This window comes from Protomyctophum parallelum (assembly GCF_964188405.1).
Source record: "Protomyctophum parallelum genome assembly, chromosome: 2".
Classification (NCBI taxonomy): Eukaryota; Metazoa; Chordata; class Actinopteri; order Myctophiformes; family Myctophidae; genus Protomyctophum; species Protomyctophum parallelum.
Window position 1 is genome coordinate 43,140,268 of NC_139699.1, and position 22,038 is coordinate 43,162,305.

The 22,038-nt window shown below is 43.1% G+C and overlaps 1 protein-coding gene across 1 annotated transcript; it reads left to right on the forward strand.

The window, feature by feature from the left end:
• Window positions 1-1,454: 1,454 nt before the first annotated feature.
• cog4 (component of oligomeric golgi complex 4) lies at window positions 1,455-21,951 on the forward strand. Its single transcript, XM_083793139.1, has 19 exons — window positions 1,455-1,659; window positions 2,243-2,325; window positions 3,054-3,168; window positions 3,301-3,475; window positions 5,052-5,245; window positions 6,589-6,694; window positions 7,803-7,960; window positions 8,096-8,154; window positions 9,187-9,314; window positions 9,458-9,576; window positions 10,781-10,947; window positions 11,893-12,058; window positions 12,451-12,513; window positions 12,703-12,816; window positions 12,941-13,033; window positions 14,631-14,714; window positions 15,565-15,666; window positions 18,234-18,362; window positions 21,219-21,951. The coding sequence occupies exons 1-19, from the start codon at window positions 1,525-1,527 to the stop codon at window positions 21,351-21,353; spliced, it is 2,325 nt and encodes a 774-aa protein (XP_083649265.1). The 5' UTR covers window positions 1,455-1,524; the 3' UTR covers window positions 21,354-21,951.
• Window positions 21,952-22,038: the final 87 nt, after the last annotated feature.

Sequence of the window (22,038 nt, forward strand, 5' to 3'; positions counted from 1 at the left end):
CAGCCAATTACAATTTCAAGTCACGCCTTAGATCATGCGTAAGTAATTCGGAGGGGATTTAACCCCCGAAATTCATGTTTTTGCGACAAACGGTTACATTTCTCGCATTTGCGGCTTTTAGAACTTGCTTTTAGAACTTGGTTGATTGAACCACCCCGGACATGTGATTGAAATGTGGGATGGATTGGACATTCCGTTCGTGATTTATGGCATTTTTTGTGATATAGGCCCCTCCTACTATCTTCGGAAGAGGATTACGGCCGAACGATACGCACTTTCAAAATTCTGCAGTTCAGTTTTAATTGGATGGGTCCAGAGATCACGTGTGCCGATTTCTGTGAGATTTGGACAAAATCTGTAGGAGGAAAAGCAAAAAGTGTGTTTTGGACAAAATTCAAAATGGCGGAATATCTATCATGGCGGAAATGGGCGTGGCCTATATGGGGAGATGCGTCATGACCCAAGGAATCCATGGAAAAAATCTTTTTTATTTTACGACCTATGGTTCAAGAGTTATAAGCCAAAAGGTAAAGTGGGCTGTTATAGCGCCACCATGAGGCCGACCGATAAAATTTTAGGGTTAAATAATTTTAGGGATAATGTTGAATTATCCCTAAAAGTTTTGTAACTATAGTGATTACAGTCTCCGAGGAACAAATACTTGAATGTGAATTTTTGCCTTTTCCCATTCATGTCAATGGGGAAATTTAATTCACTAATAAATTCATATCAATTAAACTATACAACATTTCTCTTAACAACATACAAGCACACGATTCCCGATTTTTCCGGTCAATTTGACATATGGCTCAAGTGCGTACAGCGTACAGTGTGGGAGGTATAGGTATAAAGCGTCAAAATAAAGACTACTCCAGTGAAATAATAAAGTGTCACAGTTACAAGAGTCTGGTTGCCCATTCGGGCAACCACACTAATGAGATTTGAAATGGGTTTAAAATGCTAAGTTCCTCCCAAAATAGTGCCCAGTTCTCCCAAATAGTGTCTGACAGTGACTGACTCCCCTCGTTGACTCAAGTTGTCCAAATAATAATTGATATTAAATGTGAATCTAAATTGAACACTATTGACTGACATGCTCTGACAGCATTTCCTGCTCCATTCAGAGGAACGTCGACGACTTTAATATTTTAGTTTTCTTGATTATGAATGACAGGCCTGTTGTATTAACATTTTTATAGACTGGCTCAGTCTGGTTGTATTCAAACCTCTATGATTCAAACATATACATTATCTCTGAATCTCATGCGCGCGCGTGCGCGCACACACACACACACACACACACACACACACACACACACACACACACACACACACACACACACACACACCATAAACCATAAAAGGGGACTATACTTTAGGGGGGGGGGGGGATTGCCACAACACGCATGCGCAATCACTCGGACAGTGTCGCAAAACGCCTAGTGTGTGCCGTAAAGCCAGTGTTGTTGACGTGTTCTGTTGGATCGATGGTCGCTTCTTGGATGTTGTGAAGATCAGGTGAATATGTCTGAGAGTGGTGGTGGTCCTCTAGCCGTGAGAAGATGCGTGTCCTCCTCCTCGATCAGCATGGACGCCATCTCTGCTCTGACAGACCTGGATGACCTGGAGATAGTCTACCAGCAGCTCTGTGACCAAGAGGTACATACTGTACACTATCTAACATACAGTACCAACACTATAGGCTACTCACTATAGTCACTACACTTTATTGGCATGAGAAAACATACGTTTACATTCCCAAAGCAAGTGTCAAAATATAATTAAAAGTATACAGTTTTTTGTAAACAGAGCTGTCACATGCTTGTGTCGTATTAGCCCTGAAACATGACTGTCATGGTGGTGAAGTACGAGCGTCATGTACCATGGCTAGTATCGTATAAGGCTTTGAAACATTTTTGCAGTCACTTTGGGACAAATTTTCGCTCAAGACTATTTAAATAGTACTGTATAAACCCCCCCCCCCCCCCCCCCTCAGATTAAGATGTGTTTAAAGGTAGCAGCTCTGACATACAGGTGCAGTAGATCTCGCGGTCTATTATTGGTACAGCTAGGCTGGGACCGAGGCTATAGGTACTGTAGCCCAACATTTGAACACTCGTTTATTTATTTATCGATCCTGACATTTTCAAATGTCTATCGTTCTACAAACTGTGAATACAATTTTTCAATCAATGTCTTTTGTGTTTGCACTGTACTGTGCATATGGTGTTTGTTCTGACAGAAAGAGGCGGAGACTGAGCTGGACAAACTGGTGCGTCAGCAGGGATCCATTCACACTAAGATGTTGGCACTGCAGAGGATGGGGTGAGTAAGAGTTTAGCGCTGGTCCTTAGGACTGACAGACAGAGACGAGAAGAGTTCTTATAATTGTCAGTCACAGGGGCCCACCCCGCCCCCCGCTTGTGAATGTCTGTGATCTTACATACTGTATGTGACCGAGGATCTCTTCGGGAGAGCCTGAGAGTCTGGCACAATGGGGGTAGAGCTAGTCTACCTGTGTAGATGGATTATCTCTGGAGGCCGAGGTCCCTGAGAGACCTGGGGTTGAGAAGGTCTTCGCTTGGTGCTATGAGCTGTGGATGCTGTGTGTAGAGTTACTCTCTTCCTCTTCTTACTACTCTGTACTACACTCTACTACTATACTCAATCTCCTAGGGTAGACCTTATACTTGGTGTGACATCACTGCTGTGGCGTCACGCTGCTATCCGTATCTGTGGTAACACTGTACATTTCATGTATTTCAAATAAAATACACAGCCATAGATTGGTACCCTCCGCTCGCGGATAGCAACGTCACATGTGCGGGAAGTACTCTGCGTCACAGTGAATTATGTGTCCCCGTGTGGCACAAATCCTTTTGATATGCTACCAAATTCATATCAAGTGTGGGGGTCCTTCGCATGAAAATGATCTAGAGAGTAGAGCCACTGATATTAGGCATTAGGTAATTCTTCTCACATTTGGACGTAGTAGTAGTAGTAGTGAGTGATTTGGGACACAACAGCCACTGATTACCACTTTGCTCCTTCAGGCCCAACTTACAGTTGATTGAAGGAGATGCCAGTCAGCTCGCAGGCATGATCACGTTCACCTGCAGCCTGGCGGAGAACGTGAGCCGAAAAGTGCGACAGCTCGACCTGGCGAAGGTATAACACATCAACGCACTTTGCATCTGGGTTATACAGTGTGTATATATATATATATTTGCATGTTTGCACAATGCAGTCAGTTATACTCTGATATTTTGTGTGTTTCTCCCGCACCCTTTTGGTGAGCAGACGCGGCTTTATAAGGTCATCCAGCGGGCCGACGACATCCTAGACCTGAAGTTCTGCACGGACGGCGTGCAGACGGCGCTGCGCAATGAAGACTACGAACAGGCCGCCGCCCACATCCATCGCTACCTCTCACTGGACCAGTCGGTCATTGAGCTGAGCCGTCAGGGAGAAGAGAGTAAGAACGCGCACACACACAGTCAATGGCTGGGTTCACATGCTCAGATGCCCTCTAAAACCGGGATGTGCCTTGGGACGTGTATACATAACACGTCTTTAGGTCATTTTTAATTATATAAAACGGGATCGCTGTAATCCATTTTTTAAAATGTTTTCTTTTTGTTTTGCGGCTTTCGCCTTCATTTTATATTTATTTTATAGCTACCCGCCCAAGGTGCCTGGACCGCTGAGCCACGGCCCAGGCCGTTGTAATCTATTTTTTTACAGCTCCCGTTGCTAGGCAACTGCCTTGCTTAGAGCTCCCGGACATGTTATCTGCATGCACATAGCCAATCACTTGCCATTATCTCTGACGGCGCTGTCCATGGTTTTGATCAGAAGAACGCCGATGTTCTGTCCCAATTGCTGACTTGACTAAGCATCTGATTTGGAATATTAACGCTTTTAAAGAGAAATCAGACAGGGTAGCAATGGAACATTATACCTCCCAGTTTTGGGGGGAAATGGAGGGCAAGCCTTTTCAGAGTAAAATCTGCCCATCTGCTTGGAACCATAGCGCCTTTATTCTGAGAAATTCCCCGGCAAAAGTAGTGCCCCATCTGGCAGGTGTAAAGGAGCAACTTGGACACTCATGCATGAAGGAAGCATGAGTTCAAGTCTGTTGCTCTCCCCAGGTTGGCGGAGGGTGTGTAGAGCCCAGGATCACATTAGATAATTGACACAGGGGTGAAAAATGGGTTACAAAATCGTGGGATAAACCCCCCCCCCAAAAAAAACATCTGGTTTAGTGGAGTCCCTCAGGGCTCTATACTGGTGTCTAGTTGCCGTTCTCTCTAGTCTAGGCAGTGTGTTCTATATGTTGTCCTGTTTATTGTGTTTTGCTCTTGGTATATTATATTAGCTAATTTACTGCCTTTGACGTCGCCATTTTCGCTGCCATTGGGGTTTTTATTGATTCAGAATAGCCTCTTTTATCTACCGTATATAGTAGCTTCCTCGACTCTAGTCAACGCTCACTTCCACTGTGGTCCGTCTATGAAATGTTTCCCAGACGCTTCTGATGACTTTTAAAGTTACGATGTTCACTTTTATATTGTCATTGTGACTATAATAGGGTATTGTGACAATATTATACATTTGCAAAAATGATCTACAAGCTAAGTATGCAGTGGCTTTAGGGATTAAAAGTTAACACATTAAGGGATTAAGACACATTTGCAATATTACGATATCCAAAATCACAGGCCATATCTTATCTAGTCATATAGAACGATATATCTACACTATATGAATATATACTTTAGCTATTGAAAAATAGCAGAACTACAAGCTCATTAACTAAAATCTTTGCTTCTGGGGAGGTCCCTGGAACAACATATTTTCAGATGGGAGGCAGAGGCATATTACATATCGTTTTTGGGGTCCTTGACATGAAATATTGAGCACCACTGATACAGAAACATAAGGTTTTTCAGAAATCTTTAAGATTTTTTTTTAATTTTGACGTCGGGCCTAAATGGGTTAAGCCTTTATTTACATCACTACAGTGCTCAGAAACTCTCTCCAATCTACAGGCAGTGCTGTGGATGCAAGTCTGACGCTGTTACAGGAGGCGGAACAGAAACTGAAGATCATTGTGTCCGAGCGTCTGGATGAGGCGGTGGCAGCCGTGGACCTGGCACAAGTGGAGAGATTCTTCAAAATCTTCCCTCTGTTGGGCCTCCATCAGGAGGGCCTGGCCCGCTTTGGCAGATACCTCTGCAGCCAGGTCAGTGTACACACACACGTACAGTACTGTCTGGGACAATGGCTGGGTTTCCCGAACGCATTTAGTGTAAGACTTGTAGTCTTACGCACATGCTCAGATGCCCTCTAGGCCGCACACAGAAGCCTGTGAACATAGACATTCCGTGCATAGATGTGCCACGCAATGGTAGGCATGGTGTATGTATGTGTGTGTGTATATATATATATATATAAATGTATTTGTTTTTTTTAAGTAAAGAGAGCCTACTGTCCAGCAGTCCAAATATTATTAAATGTCAGAATGGTAGAGGCCTCAGCTTTTCATGGTAGGCCTCAAATATAGCTTGCAGCTATATTTAATAGTATTAGTAGTAGTATTATTATCTGGGTAGAGGAAAATATTCATGTAATACCTCTTGTCAACCATTAGGTGTCCTACCTGACCTTAGAATAATATACTACTGTACGTTTAACCCATTTTGGACTGAGGTCGATTCTAAAAACGCTTCTAAATCCTGACCTAAGTTTTCTGGAAAAATGTATATAGCAGCATACATTTCTGAATACTGTACACACTGTACAGTGTGTACCCAAGAGGGGTTCCCGTCCAGAAGGGTTAGAACACCAAAAGGCCCAGAATGGGTAAAGTCCAGTACAGGCAGACCAACTGCAACACCACTTTTAGTGTTGTTATCGTTGCTGTCGGGAGGAAACCTCCTAACTCCATTTGAGGTTTTTGATTTATTTTTGTATAAATCAGTGCTATTGAACACCCTTTATGTCTGTGTGTTGTTTCGAAAATATTGAACCAATGGAAAGTAGTGAAACACACACACACTTAACTCCATCAGACCCTCAAACTGTCTGCTAAAGCAACTAACTCCACCACCTCTCCCACTCTCATGCAAGTAATTGACAATATATGAAGTCACAACACCAACTTTGCTGAGGCAGTATTGCTTTGTTTTCAAAATAAGGTTTTCTTCATTTTAATGTGTTGACAAATTCTCTAAGCATTATCTTTAGTGTCTGCCGCCGAAAGCCCGGAACTCATGCCAAATTGATATGGCAAAATGTCCTTTGCCCTATTTATGTATTAAAGTTAATGTATACCGGCGTTTCTGACAACGGTATGTTGTGTTCCAAAATAACCTGGGCAAGGACCCTGCAGCATTCTTCCATGGGTGTGTTTCAGTTTGCATTCCAGCTATGACAGACCATGAAGCTTCCAGAAGTGTCACCAAAGTATGACTTTAATGACTTTAACGTTCATCTCTCTGTTGTGTACACACACACACACACACACACACACACACACACACACACACACACACACACACACACACACACACGTGTGGCTCCTAGCTGGCCTCCAAAGCTGAGGAGAACCTGCTTCTGGCTGCCGGTGGAGAGGTGGGGGAGAAGAGAGCAGCGCTGGTCTTCGCTGACACTCTGACGCTGTTGCTGGAAGGTGAGGAAAGGAAAGCACACGGCTGTCACCACCATTTTTTATGATTCCCGTTAAGATTCCATCTTCTTCATCTATCTAAATGTAAAAAAATCACACCCCAGCATGAAGTGAGGGGCGCTCGTATCATCATACCTGTCCTCATCATACATCTCATTCCGGCCAATCAGAATTTGCGTCCTCCATGTCTGTTTATGCAATGTTTGTGTTTACACAAACACTCAAAGCTGGCCATTCATTGTCGATGGCATTCAATGTTTGTGTTAAGACAACGTTTGTGTCTACTACACAAACCCTCAAAGCTGGACATAAGAGGGGGCTAGCACCACTCAAAAATAAATGTACACAACACCAGATGACAGTGCTGTCAAACAAGTTTATTAAACTATATGAAATCTACAAAAAAGTTGTACACAATATGTTGTGAGAGGGTCCCTGATTCATCTCGCTCAGCTAAGCTTGGCCTGGGCTCTGGTGCACTGTGAAACAAGGATAGACTTGGCTGATATCTGGCTGATACCGACAAGTCACTCTGAGCAGACTAATTAGGGAGTAAAGTAAGTAGTAAACTTGCTAGTGCTGCAGAATTATTATTATTATTAGATTGTTTTTATTAGTTTTTCTACACACAACAAGACATACCTACATACACCACTAGACTACACATAAGCATACAATACATTAAGAACACATTGAGAAAAATAAATCAATAAAAAAAGACTGAAATACAGGACCAGAACAGACACACAATAAAATAAAGTAAAATAAAGGTATAAAGGTAATAAGGTCATATCATATTGCATCACATTACATTGTTCTCACACAGATTGTCACTAGCTATACAGGAGTAATTCAACTATTAGACAACCGTCCTGCACCTGAACATCCTCAGTCGGGATTTGTGTTTTAAAATAGTCAAAAAATGGGCTGCCATTAAAACCTCATAGAATTTAAGAATCGTGCAGCACTTTAATCCCGGTTTGTATCGTTATTGTTTCTCGCACAATTTGTGTCGTTATCTTTATGTGAAGAGCTTTGTAACCCTGTTAAAAAAAAGAAAAGAAACTAAAGAGTTTGTTGTTATCATTAATCATCATTAATTGTGCAACAGGCATCGCCCGTGTGGTGGAGACCCATCAGCCCATCGTAGAGACATACTATGGGCCAGGCCACCTGTACACCCTCATCACACACCTGCAGGAAGAGTGTGACCGACAGGCACAGAAGATAGTGGACAAGTTCATCCAGCAGAGGGACTACCACAACAAGGTGGGCTACTAAACATTATTTTATATATGAGAGAGAGACGCAGACGCTCGCCCCTTACCTTGTGTAGATGAGGTGTAAATTACACGTGACTTCTAGCTTTTGAAGTAATAACGTGAGCTTGGATGTGTGGTGTAGTTTCAGATTGTCCAGAACAGCATGATGAGGAGTGCCCCGCCGGAGAGAATCGAGCCCAGGTACGCGACGACGTTCTCACCCTTACTGCTGGCCAGTGGTGGGAAAAGTACTCGAATGTTTTCGCTTAACCCATTCTGACCTGAGATCGGATTCCAAAAATGTCTTCTACATCCCGACAGTTTTCTGAAAAAGCCGTGTTTCTATGTCAGTCGTTCTTCGATTTATTTATTTTTGCAGAAGATGAATAATTATGCTTTATGAACTTTGTATTTTAGCTATTTTAGTATTTTAGTATTTAGTATTTTAGTATAGTAACTAAGCATTTTAATAGCAGCACTTAGAGGGGGGTCCACCAGCTACATGAGTCATACCGTAGTTAGGAACCAAATGGACCCATAGAGGGACACATACATTTGGTACTAATGAGCAGTTGAGACGAATAACCATCTAAGTCCATGCCTTGCATGGTTTCCGCCGCCATTGGTCTATGAATGTGTGTGTGTGTGAATGGGTGAATGTAATGCACAATCTATGTAAAGCGCCTTGGATAAAGGCGCTATATAAATGCACCATTTACCATTTATCCATAATAATGTATAAATCATGGATAAGGGGTCAGGGCAGATGGGCCTTTTCGGGGAGGGGTCAGAATAAATTATGATTTTTAATCGTCTCAACTGCTCTCTCTGAGTTAACAGCACAGGATTTTACAGTGTAGAATCATGGGGTTCCAGAGATTTAAACATTTTTGGGATTTTGGGTCCATGTCCTAAAATGCATATAAAACTGGAGGTCCTTGAGAATCATTGCGCGTTCTAGCCCATTCTGAACGGGAACCCCTTTTTTGGTGTTAGCATTACGTTATGCTTTAGCTATTGAAAAATAGCAGATCTACAAGCTCATAGCGCCCCACCGAGTGGCGCGCTACGAGCTACTTGTAGGTCTGCTATTTTTGAAAAACCGAAGAACGACTGACATAGAGAAACATAGCTTTTTCAGAAAACTGTCAGGATGTAGAAGACCTTTTTTAGAATCTGATCTCAGGTCAGAATGGGCTATAGTATAATGTGCTTCTGATGTCGTCTGAACAGGGAATTGGACCCCGTCCTGATGGAGGTGACCCTGATGAACGCCCGCGCTGAGCTCTACCTGCGCTTCCTGCGTCGCCGCATGATGGCCGACTTTGAGGTCGGCGGCGACGCACAGAGCACCACACAGGGTATGCACAAAGTATAGATTCATGAAGAAACATGGACCCAAAAACCCCAAACTGCTCAAATCCTTTTGAGTTGTTGTTGAGTGAGTGTTTTTCTGATGTTTGCCCACACACACACACACACACACACACACACACACACACAGATCACCAGCAGCGCGTGGAGAAGCTGCTCAAACACTGCGGGCTGAGCACCACCATGCAGGAGGTCATCGGTTACTACATTCCAATGGAGGAGTACTACATGAGAGAGACGGTCAGCAAGGTACCGTACATGTCTGTCTGTCGGTCTGTCTGTCTGTCTGTCTGTCTGTCTGTCTGCCTGCCTGCAAGGGCATTGCTTCTCCGAGTGGGGGTCATCATAGGCCTAGCCTGACCCAGAGCGAGACATTTCTCGTCTAGAGGGGCGGGTCGCGCCTCAGAAATGCGCGCACCCTGATTGGCTCTCATCGATCTGTCCGTCACCCCCGGCCCCTCCTCTCCCCCCTAGTGCAGCGCTACGTCACATCATTTAGAGCGACGCCCACCCGGAAGGGTTGACTCCCACTTTTAGACTTGTTCAGCCCACGGCTTTTTCCAGGCTTTCATCTTTCGCGCAGACGAAATGAAAGCCTGGCTATCGAGGCTATCATAGGCCTGACGTCGAAATAAAAAAAAAAGTCTTCTGAAAGAATATATATTCAAAGATTTGTGATTTTTAAATAGCGAAAGTATAACATAATGCTTAGTTAAAACACCAAAAGGGGTTCCCGTCCAGAATGGGTTAACTGCTCATTAGTACCAAATGTATGTGTCCCTGTATGGCCCGGGTCCATTTGGTTTCCTAACTCCATTTTATGCGTGTCGGTAACCGTTTTTGTATTGACTTGTGCTTTCGTTTTAAAATGTACCCAATAACCTAATAAAAAAAGTCAATCAATTTCAAACCACAACGATATTGATCAATGGAGATTGGTCTTGAGAGTAATCTTTGACCAGTAGTATCTATCTACAGTATATACTTTCTTTGACTCAAGAACTGGATTTGATTTCTTTGTCCACCACTGGTCCCCCTCTGCAGGCATGTGCACACATACATCAAAGGGGGCTTCAGCCCCTGCCCTTTTACCCGTCTGTAAAACAGCTGCCCTCTCCAGACCATGAATGCAGCATTTACCATGGTGAAAGAAATGCCACTCCTCTCCTTTCCATGCCATACCCTGAGAATTGCTTTTTTCAGAACTTCTCCATGATCTTGAACGCAGCATTTTGCGTTGAAAGAATTTGTCTAGAATTCCATGTCATTTCTGCATCTCCGGTAGCCAATGAGTGTGGGGGGGGTCGCGCCGGGGAAAATAGCAGATCTACAAGCTCTCAACGCATCGAGCTTGTAGATCCGCAATTTTAGTCCAAAAGTGCCCTTTTTTACGGAATTTCAGCCCCTGCCTAGTCTGTAACACTCGCGCGTCCCTGTGCCTCTCTGCCCCCAGGCTGTAGCGATGGACACCTGGGAGAAGGGTCAGCTGACCTCCAGCATGGTGGACGACTGTTTCTACATCGTGAAGAAGTGCATCGGCAGAGCCCTCTCCAGCTCCAGCATCGACTGCCTCTGTGCCATGATCAACCACTCCACCTCCATGCTGGAGGCTGACTTCAGGTACGCCTGCATCTGCTTCATAAAGCACGTCCTCCCAACCATATATATATATAAGGCTAGATGGCTCAAGGCGGAGTCTCTGACGTAGTTCACGCGGCGGCCATCTTGCTTCGGGGCTACAGTACAGTATGTTCAATGGCAGCTCACAAAAACAGTCATAACTGACGTCTCTGACGTTTATAACAAACCAAACCGTTTGAAAATCGGTTGAAAATTTAGCAAGTTATGGTTATTTAAAAGTACATGCCCCATAGACACAATGTTATGTCATGTGGCCCCGAGGTAAGATGGCCGCCATGTAGTAAACGTTGCTCTCCATTGGCCAGAGCGCGGGTGAGCCATCTAGCTTTCTTATATATATCTATGATCCCAACCACAGGGTGAGGGTTACAGGGAGGTGTTGTACAATAACAGGGTTTCTGTTCTGTTGTCTACCCATACAGGGATGTGTTGTACAATAACAGGGTTTCTGTTCTGCTGTCTACCCATACAGGGAGGTGTTGTACAATAACAGGGTTTCTGTTCTGCTGTCTACCCATACAGGGAGGTGTTGTACAATAACAGGGTTTCTGTTCTGCTGTCTACCCATACAGGGAGGTGTTGTACAATAACAGGGTTTCTGTTCTGTTTGTCTACCCATACAGGGAGGTGTTGTACAATAACAGGGTTTCTGTTCTGTTGTCTACCCATACAGGGAGGTGTTGTACAATAACAGGGTTTCTGTTCTGCTGTCTACCCATACAGGGAGGTGTTGTACAATAACAGGGTTTCTGTTCTGTTTGTCTACCCATACAGGGAGGTGTTGTACAATAACAGGGTTTCTGTTCTGCTGTCTACCCATACAGGGAGGTGTTGTACAATAACAGGGTTTCTGTTCTGCTGTCTACCCATACAGGGAGGTGTTGTACAATAACAGGGTTTCTGTTCTGCTGTCTACCCATACAGGGAGGTGTTGTACAATAAGTTGAGGCAGGGTTTCCCCGCCACCACCCTGCAGGACTTCCAGCGAGGCGTCAGCAGTGCGGTCAGCCTCATGCAGAGCAGCTATCAGCAGGGCAAGTTCAACACGATGGGCATCGAGAGCGCCGAGAATGCCAAAGCCGCGTTCCTGGTAAGAAATGGAAAAGGGGCGGTAAAGCGATCCGCATACTTTTGTTATACAGACATGATATGTCAGAAACTAACTGCGCCGTCTTGATTCAATCTGAGTGTACAAATGGACCCATTCTGACCTGAGATCAGATTCTAAAAATGTCTTCTACATCCTGAGAGTTTTCTGAAAAAGCTATGTTTCTATGTCAGTCGCTCTTTGATTTCTCAAGAATAGCAGACCTACAAACTCGTAGCGTGCCACTCGGTGGCGCGCTATGAGCTTGTAGATCTGCTATTTTTCAATAGCTAAAGCATAGCGTAATGCTAACACCAAAAGGGGTTCCCGCCCAAAATGGGTTTAACAACAGGTCCATTATCAAACATTGGCTCTGGTTTTCTTTTTGACGTCAGGTAACTTTGAACAACGTGGAGGTGTGCAGCGAGAACATCACTACCTTGAAGAGGAACCTGGAGGTACGCTGACGCCGTGTGCTTCTCCTCTTTGTGTCGTGTACGAAAGATAAAAAAAGAAAAAAATCAATCTTCATCATTTTGAGCTTGCAGATCGGCTATTTTAGTCGTGCCCACGTGATGCGCAACCGAGCATAATTCATAACTTCACCAGGCAGCATGTCATGACTATCTCTCTCTCTCTTTCCACAGAATGACTGTTCCAAGTTGTTCTCACAGGGGCCGGGTTCGGGCGAACAAGCCAAGATTGACAGCTGTCTGTCGGACCTCGTCAACACATCCAGCAAGTTCAAAGATCTGCTGCAGGTTAGTTTGGTTTATTTTTTGCACTGTTGCACATGATTTAAATCCTATAATAAAAGATTAATCCATGGGTCCAGCTCTAGTGACGATGGTGTTCTTTGTGTTTCTATTCTGTCTGTGTTCCCAGGAGGGTCTAACTGAGCTGAACACCACCGCCATAAAGCCCCAGGTCAAACCCTGGATCAGCTCCTTCCTGTCCATCTCCCACAACATAGAAGAGGTAGTGGTCTTTTTCCTCTAGTCCAGTGGTTTTCAACATAGAAGAGGTAGTGGTCTTTTTCCTCTAGTCCAGTGGTTTTCAACATAGAAGAGGTAGTGGTCTTTTTCCTCTAGTCCAGTGGTTTTCAACATAGAAGAGGTAGTGGTCTTTTTCCTCTAGTCCAGTGGTTTTCAACATAGAAGAGGTAGTGGTCTTTTTCCTCTAGTCCAGTGGTTTTCAACATAGAAGAGGTAGTGGTCTTTTTCCTCTAGTCCAGTGGTTTTCAACATAGAAGAGGTAGTGGTCTTTTTCCTCTAGTCCAGTGGTTTTCAACATAAAAGAGGTAGTGGTCTTTTTCCTCTAGTCCAGTGGTTTTCAACATAAAAGAGGTAGTGGTCTTTTTCCTCTAGTCCAGTGGTTTTCAACATAAAAGAGGTAGTGGTCTTTTTCCTCTAGTCCAGTGGTTTTCAACATAGAAGAGGTAGTGGTCTTTTTCCTCTAGTCCAGTGGTTTTCAACATAGAAGAGGTTGTGGTCTTTTTCCTCTAGTCCAGTGGTTTTCAACATAGAAGAGGTAGTGGTCTTTTTCCTCTAGTCCAGTGGTTTTCAACATAGAAGAGGTAGTGGTCTTTTTCCTCTAGTCCAGTGGTTTTCAACATAGAAGAGGTAGTGGTCTTTTTCCTCTAGTCCAGTGGTTTTCAACATAGAAGAGGTAGTGGTCTTTTTCCTCTAGTCCAGTGGTTTTCAAACATTTGATAAGATTTAGCCTCTCAGACCCAAGAGTTAGTTGTTGGATAAGATTTTATCCACATTTCAAATGCTGTATTGATGTGGTACCACTAGGAGGTTTAACAGGCAAACGTTAATCAAAGTAACAATTCTTCTACATTCTCTAATTGTGTATAGTTGTAAATTAAGTAATGTAAATGTTTAGCAATAATTGAACTCTAACTCTAATTTTACTCTCTAATCATTTTATGATTAAATATTTATATAAGGGTCCATTTGGTTACCAACTCTCCATCATTTAGCTGAGGACCACTTGGAACCCCCTCAAGGACCACTGGTGGTCCCCGGACCACTGGTTGAAAACCACTGCTCTAGTCACATAATAAAGCCATCAATTGTCTCTGTCGGGGCTGAATCCTTGTATATCCACATTTCATCTTTTCATGTTTTTTTCACACTTGAATGCCCTTAAATCAGGGGTCGGCAAGTAAGTAGGCCAGGGCAATTCTTTTCTAAAGCCATTATGATGGGCCAGAGCACAATCAATGGCTAAATTAAGAACTGGAACATGCGGAAAAAAAAGAAGAAAAAAAAACATGGTATATACAATAACGTACAGTAGATGGGATATTTTGGGAAAAGTTTAAAGCAATTTGAAGATTTTTGCCCATAATAACATGCAAATAGGGCCACCTATTGAAATGGACAAGTGGGTTTTTATAAATATTTAATCAATAAAAAATTAGATCCATTGGAACACCCCCCCCCCCCCCCCCCCCCCCCCCCCCCCCGTTTCCTGAAAAGTGACTGTTTTGGACATTCTTATTTCCAAGCCAACTACCACAGAGGCTGCTGATTCATGTGGACTTACTGTATGTGTTTGTGTGTAGGAGGAGTTTAACGACTATGAGGCCAACGACCCCTGGGTACAGCAGCTCATTGTTAGCCTGGAGCAACTCATGGCTGAGTTCAAGGTACGTTTGTAGACAGTCGCTAATGTGTGAGAAAGCACCGCTCTGACCGAGAGGGAACAAACACGTCTCGCTTTTTGGAAAGTCCTACACAGTACACACACCACCGATTAGCGATGCTTTTGACCACAGTTTCCATTTGAGAACATTCCACTTTGCTTTAATCCCTAATGCATACTGTACAACCTCCATGCAGTATGTCTAGGTCCCTTTCTGTTTTGTCTCTGTAGCTGACCGTTTCCCAAACACTGGCTCGGGACCCATTTGTGGGTCACATTCTCATGGGTCCCCTAATCTTTTTGTTTCCTACATTTGGTTTTTAGTGATGATTATTTCAAAACATTTTCAAAAAAACATTCCCCAAAAAACAAAACCTTTTCATGAATTAAAAACAAAATTCAAAGATTTATTCAGTAATTTCATGAAGAAATAAAATAAAAATCGTACAATTTCATAAATTAGAGTATTGAAAATTTATATTTAAATATAAAACAAACAAAAAAAAATATATATATATAAATCAAAAGCTCAAACTCACAATGCAAATATTTTGTTTTGTGTTGTTGTTTTGTGTTGCTGTGCACAAAGACATCGGTAGCATTACACCTGAAATACAAAAAAACCCTACCTATTCCATTTGTCCCGCTCTATTTCCCATTCCAAGTCTTATGTAGCGCCAGCTCCGCTATTCCAAAGCCCCCTCAGGTACATAGCGGTAAACTATTTTCAGCATAATGCTTTCGGTGGGTAGATCTTGTTGATTTTGAAAGTAGCTCTCAAGTCATAAAAGTATGGGCACGCCCCCCTGCCCGCGGGAGTCTAGCTGATTCATTGGTTTGACTCCTCTCCCCAGGTGGGCCTGTCTCCGGTCATCTACGACAAGCTGACCAGTTTAATGACCAGTTTAGTGTCCATCGAGATGGAGAAGACCGTCCTCAAATGCACCTTCAGCAGGGTGAGTGTCCCGTCCCGGACCACCAGATGGCGCCGCAGGGCACATTTTTGCATCACTTGACACACACACACACACACACACACACACAGTGCATGTGATGGAAACGCTGCCCCATATACTGTTTTATTTATGAGCTCAGAAAGGGCGTAGATAAGAAAGCCTATTATTATGAGCAGTGCATTTGTGAACATTCGCAGCTGCTGCTCCATTCTTTAAATTATACAATATAAACAGCTGGCACAATAAGCAAAGACGGTGCTGAATAGCACTGAAAGTGTTGTTTTTTTGGCTTCTAGTTATAATATAGGGGGTGGGGAACCTCTTTTGGTTGACCTCTTTTGGTTCTATAATAAAGCTTAGATGGGGATGAAACTGTAGGTTGATTTTGTCGTTTGTTTTTCAGTTCAGATTAAAAACTACAGCAGGGTAAAAAAAAAAACAACCACAACACAGGCTGCTTGAGTGCTTGAGTATACCTTATACTACACTCTGATGCAAGCAAGCATCACGACAGCTACAGCTGCTATAATAATTAATGGCCATGTTGGATCTAGGTGTGTCAATGTGCACTGACAATACTGTTGACTACCGTCTGTGCTGTGCTGTGCTGTACACACATGGCTCTGGGCACGCACGCACGCACCGCACGCATGCACGCACTCATTCATTTGAGTAGCTGCAGCTGCATTGCTTCCATTCATCATTTCATCTTAACCTTTTATTCAAATTCAGTTAAATCATCGCGGGTTAGCCCTCATTTCAATGACGCAGAGATCACAAAAAGAATGCTCTGAATAATCTGTTGTGATGCAGAAAACCAATGGACAGTTATTGAGTACGTTTCTAAAACAGGCAGTAGGTAGTACACGAGGGTATTCAGTTTTAGGTCATGTTGCAAGAGAGGTTCCGAGAGAACTGCTGCACCAGCGCTATAAAAGCAGTTTGTCCTAATAGGTCAGACCTGGCATGAGGTCCCTGAAGAACCAGCATGACAACTGGAGCGGTTTTAACATGTGACTCTGGGTTCTTCCAATGTTGCATAGATGTAAGAATTTATGGTCATTTTCTGGACCAGGGGCTGTTGTAAAATATTGCAAGATACCAAATGTCAGTCGGAGAAGACCAAACAACCACCTTTATCATACAGGATACCGTGGCAAGTGGTGTGGTCTATTACCGGTAATGAACCTCAGCTGAGTGGGAAGCAGTCTAAAGAGGGCTTGAGTGAAACTGGAGCGGAGGCAGCAGCACGTCTATAAATGATGGGGAGAGTGTAGCTTCAACAAATCCTTTTATTTCTGTCTAGGAGGAAGCCAATTCTTTTTGGCATGGTTTCCCCCAAATATACAGGTATTGATGATGTGGTGTTTGGAATTGTATATTCGTCATCAAGCCACATTATACCAATATATTTGCTTTGCCATGTTTTTAATCTGCTGTAGTTTTGGAAAGCAAAAGTACAAACTCAGCCAAGGGTTTCATGTGCCTTTTTTAAAAGGTGCTAAATGGCACTTTTGTCAAATGCTGCTACTGTATATAGAACCGGGAAAACATCTGTCATTTTAGATCTTATTAGCTCTATATATATATATATATATTAGAGCTGGGACTTGATTAAAATAAATTAATCAGAGGCTTTGTAATTAATTAATCTTGATTAATTTAATCGCATATCAATATTTAACCCGAGAACAGTGAGAAACCTTTTTTTTTTCAAATGTTTTTGGTATCCCAGTGAATAGTGACTACGGGATTCCACCCATTTTCAACATTTTACTGTCATTAATATACCTTAGAGTTATGGATATAATAGTGTACATCTCAGTGACATTGTGATGTCATCTCAGTGACATCACAAAAATGTACTTCATAATGTTACTGTTTTTTTCAGACCTCCAGACTCCAGTTCTAGGCAACACAGAATGGGGGGACTTTTTATTATTTCCAGTGCACACAACTCCATAGAAAAATGTTGAAAATGAGTGGTATTCCCCTTTAAGCAGTGAGAAACGTTCCGCTGTGAAAAAAAGGTGTGATTAAATGCGTTAATTTTTTTAACGCGTTATTTTTTCTGTAGTTAATTAATCTCGATTAACGCGTTAAAGTCCCGGCCCTAATATATATTTATATAGAGAAGATCGGGTCTCAAAGTTTTATTGTATAATTGACATGAAATGATGACTGATATAGCAACACAAGTTTTCACTAAACTGGAGATTTAGAAGACATTAGTTAATTGATTACTCATGCCATGGAGCCTTGCATTCATGGATGGTTGTATATTGTTTTTGTTCGCATTCCTAAGCCATTGATGACCAGCAGTGGTTCCCTATGGCGACACAAAGGAGACTCTTTGTGTCTCCATAGGGAACCACTGCTGAACCACTGCTGGTCATCAAAACATTGATCCATTAATTCAAGTCTTTTAATTTACAGTACTGATATATTAATCTCTACACTGTGGTAAGACTGTATTGTGTGTATGCCTCAAGACAAAGGGCCTAGCAGCATTCAGTGTTCCCTTGTTTGACGGTGTTGCTCTCTCTCTCTCTCACACACACACACAGCTGGGAGGCCTGCAGTTTGACAAGGAGCTGCGTTCTCTGGTGGCCTACCTCACCACTGTCACCACCTGGACGATCAGGGACAAGTTCGCTAGACTCACACAGATGGCCACCATCCTCAATCTGGAGAGGGTAAGTTAACAACATGCAACACAACAATTTAGTCTTCCTCCCCAATTTAGTCATCATTTATTCCTTCCCCACACGGGGGGGGGGGGGGGGGGGGGGGGTTGGACCAAATGCAGAACCACGAGCAGGCAGGCAGGCAGATAATGATGAGATCAATGATGATTTATTCACAAACTGGAAAGGACACGCTGTGACAACAAATATAAACTGGCACGGGAACACACTGAACACAGGGAGGCCTAAATACACAAAGAGACGAAATGAAAGCCTGGGTAATCGAGGCTACACAAAGAGTGGAAACAGAGCTACAATCAACACATGATTGGCTGAGACTGAACTGGACACAGGTGTACTAATAAAATATTGCAACGCAGACTGCTGAGACAAGACGGGTAGCAACGACAGGAAACACTAGGAACATAACTACACAATAAAAGTACACTGTTCGGTGTTCATGATGACACGTTATAGCAGCGTTCTGTGGAATCCAGAGCCGATGATTGTGCCCAGGGCAGTCTGCGTGGATTTGTTTATATAAAAACTGCTCAAACATTGGCCAAATTGTTAAATAGTATAAGAGAGAAGGGTGATCATGTGATCGGAAATAAGGCCCGATCACCTGATTGGGACATCCCTAGTATCAATATTATATCCATATCATGATATTAGATATACATATTGTCTGTGATTTGGAATATTGTACTATATGTGTTGTATAAAATAAATATTGGATCAGGGAAAAAAAACGGTATCGACAGAAATGATTGGAATCAAATCGTGATCAGGACATCCCTATAAGAAAGATGCATGATTAATTATGAAAAAATATCCGATCTACACGCTCACAATGCCTCGCCTTGCAAGGTGTTGTGAGCATGTAGATCTGCAATTTTCAGTCAAACTAAATGTAAAGCCTCAACTCCTACAAAGTGCTTGTCAGGATGGGGGGGGGGGGGGGGTCCCCAGTTATTTTGAAACTGCCTTCCCCGGGGCGCCTGATGGAGGGGAAAGGAACTGGTTGGAATAACGTGTTCCTTCCACGCGCCAACCAGGGAAACTTCCCCCTGTCAGGTGTAAAGGAGCAACTTGGACACTCAGGCATGAAGGAAGCATGAGTTCAAGTCCGTTGCTCTCCCCTTGTTCCCCATATATGGGGAATAGGTTGGTGGAGGGTGTGTAGAGCCCAGGATCACATTAGATGATTGACACAGGGGTGAAAAATGGGTTACAAAATCGTGGGATAAAAAAAAATAAAAAAAAATAGGATTATTTTGTGGGCCTGAAAAGGTTGAAGGACCACTGAGGCTCTAGAAATTGTAGATCCGGGAGGACCTAGATACTCTGTCCTGTTCCATCCGGCCAACACCCCCCCCCCCCCCCCCCCCCTTCGCCTTCCTGCCCGCCTCTAAGAGTACATGCAGTGACATATATATCACCCTCCCACCTGGCTTTCCCTCCACACCCGGACAAACAAATGGTCCCCATAACCCTTACGGGGTCCATTTTGGTTAAGTGCCTTCTACTCAAGTGCTCAGAGTTAAGTGCGGCTCACACCTGAGCACGATAAACGAGAACTATAAATATGTAATTAAAAAAAGAAGGAAAAAAATCGAACTGAAATAGACGACAGTCCTACTTCCACAACTATAAACGGACGATGGTCGTAAACAAGGTCGTTTGGATCACTTTCAGAACTTATTTTTATGAACGGTGGAAATGTAGACGGCCAATTTCAAAGCCTTCAGAAGGACATCTGGGATGTATAGTTCAGTGGTTCCCAAAGTGGGGTCCGGGGACCCCCAGGGGTATCTGAGGGAGTTCCAGGGGGTACCCAGCTAAATGACAGTTTGGAACCAAATGGACCCTTTTGGGTGTGTAACTCTGAGAGTGTACAAATGAAACCGTACACTCTCAGAGTTACATTAACATTGATTTTACAATATAAATCGGGGGTCCCAGAGATAGAAATGACATTCAATGGAGGTCCGTAGACTAATTCATGTCAAACTGGGTGTCCTTGAAATTAAACGGGGTGAGAATCACTGCTAGAGCCGTCAAAATCTTCTCTTATGGGGGTCCTTTGCATATTTTTTTTAAATGGTAGATGGGGCATTATTAGTTTGGGTTCATCAATCTGTCTCCCCTCCTTATGATTAATAATCGTAGTCAGATTATGCTTAGTAATATATGCTGTTGCATGGCCATTTCTGACTCTCAATATCCCCCAACCAGATAATTGAGAAATGGTGTTAAAGACACTGACTGATATATCGGCCACTATTGGACTTTGGTCGTCTGCAATTATGCAGCCACTGTGTGCCGTTTTGTAACCTTTTTTGATCTGCTTGTTTGTTGTATAATTATAATATATTGTTCTATTCATATATAAGCTCTCTCTCGCTCTTTCTCTCTTTAAAATCTTACACAAGTTTACAGTATTTGTGTATCTGTTTTCTTATAGGTGTAATGTTCTCAAATCAATCAAATCTAAGCTTTTCAAATAGATTAGAAAACATTACACTGTTTTGGCCAAATGAGGGTTAAATCATAATCGGCAGTCTATAGGACTCCCAAAAAAAAGATCGGGGCCAGAAATCTAACATAGTGACTAGTTTGTTAACCCATTCTGGGCCGGAACCCATTTTGGTGTTGGCATCATGTCGTGCTTTAGCTATTGAAAAATAGCAGATCTACAAGCTTGTAGGTCTGCTATTTTTGAAAAATCGAAGAGCGACTGACGTAGAAGACATTTTTAGAATCTGATCTCAGGTCAGAATGGAAAACTGTCAGGATGTAGAAGACTTTTTTAATCTGATCTCAGGTCAGAATGGGTAATTGTTTTTCCATAACGACCCGTAGGTAACCGAGATCCTGGACTACTGGGGCCCAAACTCGGGGCCGCTGACGTGGAGGCTGACGCCGGCCGAGGTGCGCCAGGTCCTGGCGCTGCGCATCGACTTCCGCAGCGAGGACATCAAGAGACTGCGACTGTAACTCTGTGACTCTCTGAATAACTGGTTCACCTGAGCCTGAGCTGGGTGTCGAGGGAGGCCACTGGTTATTATCATCAGTGATTAGACTTGTGTGTGTGGGTGTGTGCGTGTGTGTGTGTGTGTCCTCCCCCTCCCCTGTGGTGCATTTGACTAAAAGAGGGAGCTGTGCACAATCCAGCTTTAATCCACAGTCTCTCTCTCTCTCTAAATGGATGATGTGGACAACAGGGATAAGAGATTCCGCTGCATATGGACATCGACGTTTACGTTGATGTTTTGTTCCCGTTGCTCTGCAGATGTCATTTGTTTGCATCACAGTCGGAAGCTGAGCTTCAACTACTTAAGCTCCATGTACTTTGTCGTACGAATGAAGCGGCAGATCTACAAGCTCAAAACGATGCTACGGTGCAATGCAATGTGAGCTTGTAGATCGCTGTTTTTGACGGATGCACCGATTTGGGAAATTCCGGGCCAATAACCGATGTTTAAAGTAACGTGTCGTTTAAGCTGATGTGTGTTTTTCCCTTTTTCATTTATTTTGCCTTTACTTTGTCATTCAGAAACTTTGTGCCAGGGAGACGAATAAATCTTCATTACAAGACATAACTCTTTTAGAGTCTTTCAGCCCTTTCAGCACAAATTCAATCACACACAATAGATTTATGACACGACAGACAAAACGGTGG

Coding starts and splice junctions, on each gene's coding strand:
- cog4 (XM_083793139.1), top strand. CDS start 1,525: ATGTCTGAGAGTGGTGGTGGTCCTCTAGCCGTGAGAAGATGCGTGTCC. Junction 10,948..11,892: donor ATGCTGGAGGCTGACTTCAG/GTACGCCTGCAT, acceptor CTACCCATACAG/GGAGGTGTTGTACAATAAGT. Junction 12,059..12,450: donor ATGCCAAAGCCGCGTTCCTG/GTAAGAAATGGA, acceptor TTTTGACGTCAG/GTAACTTTGAACAACGTGGA.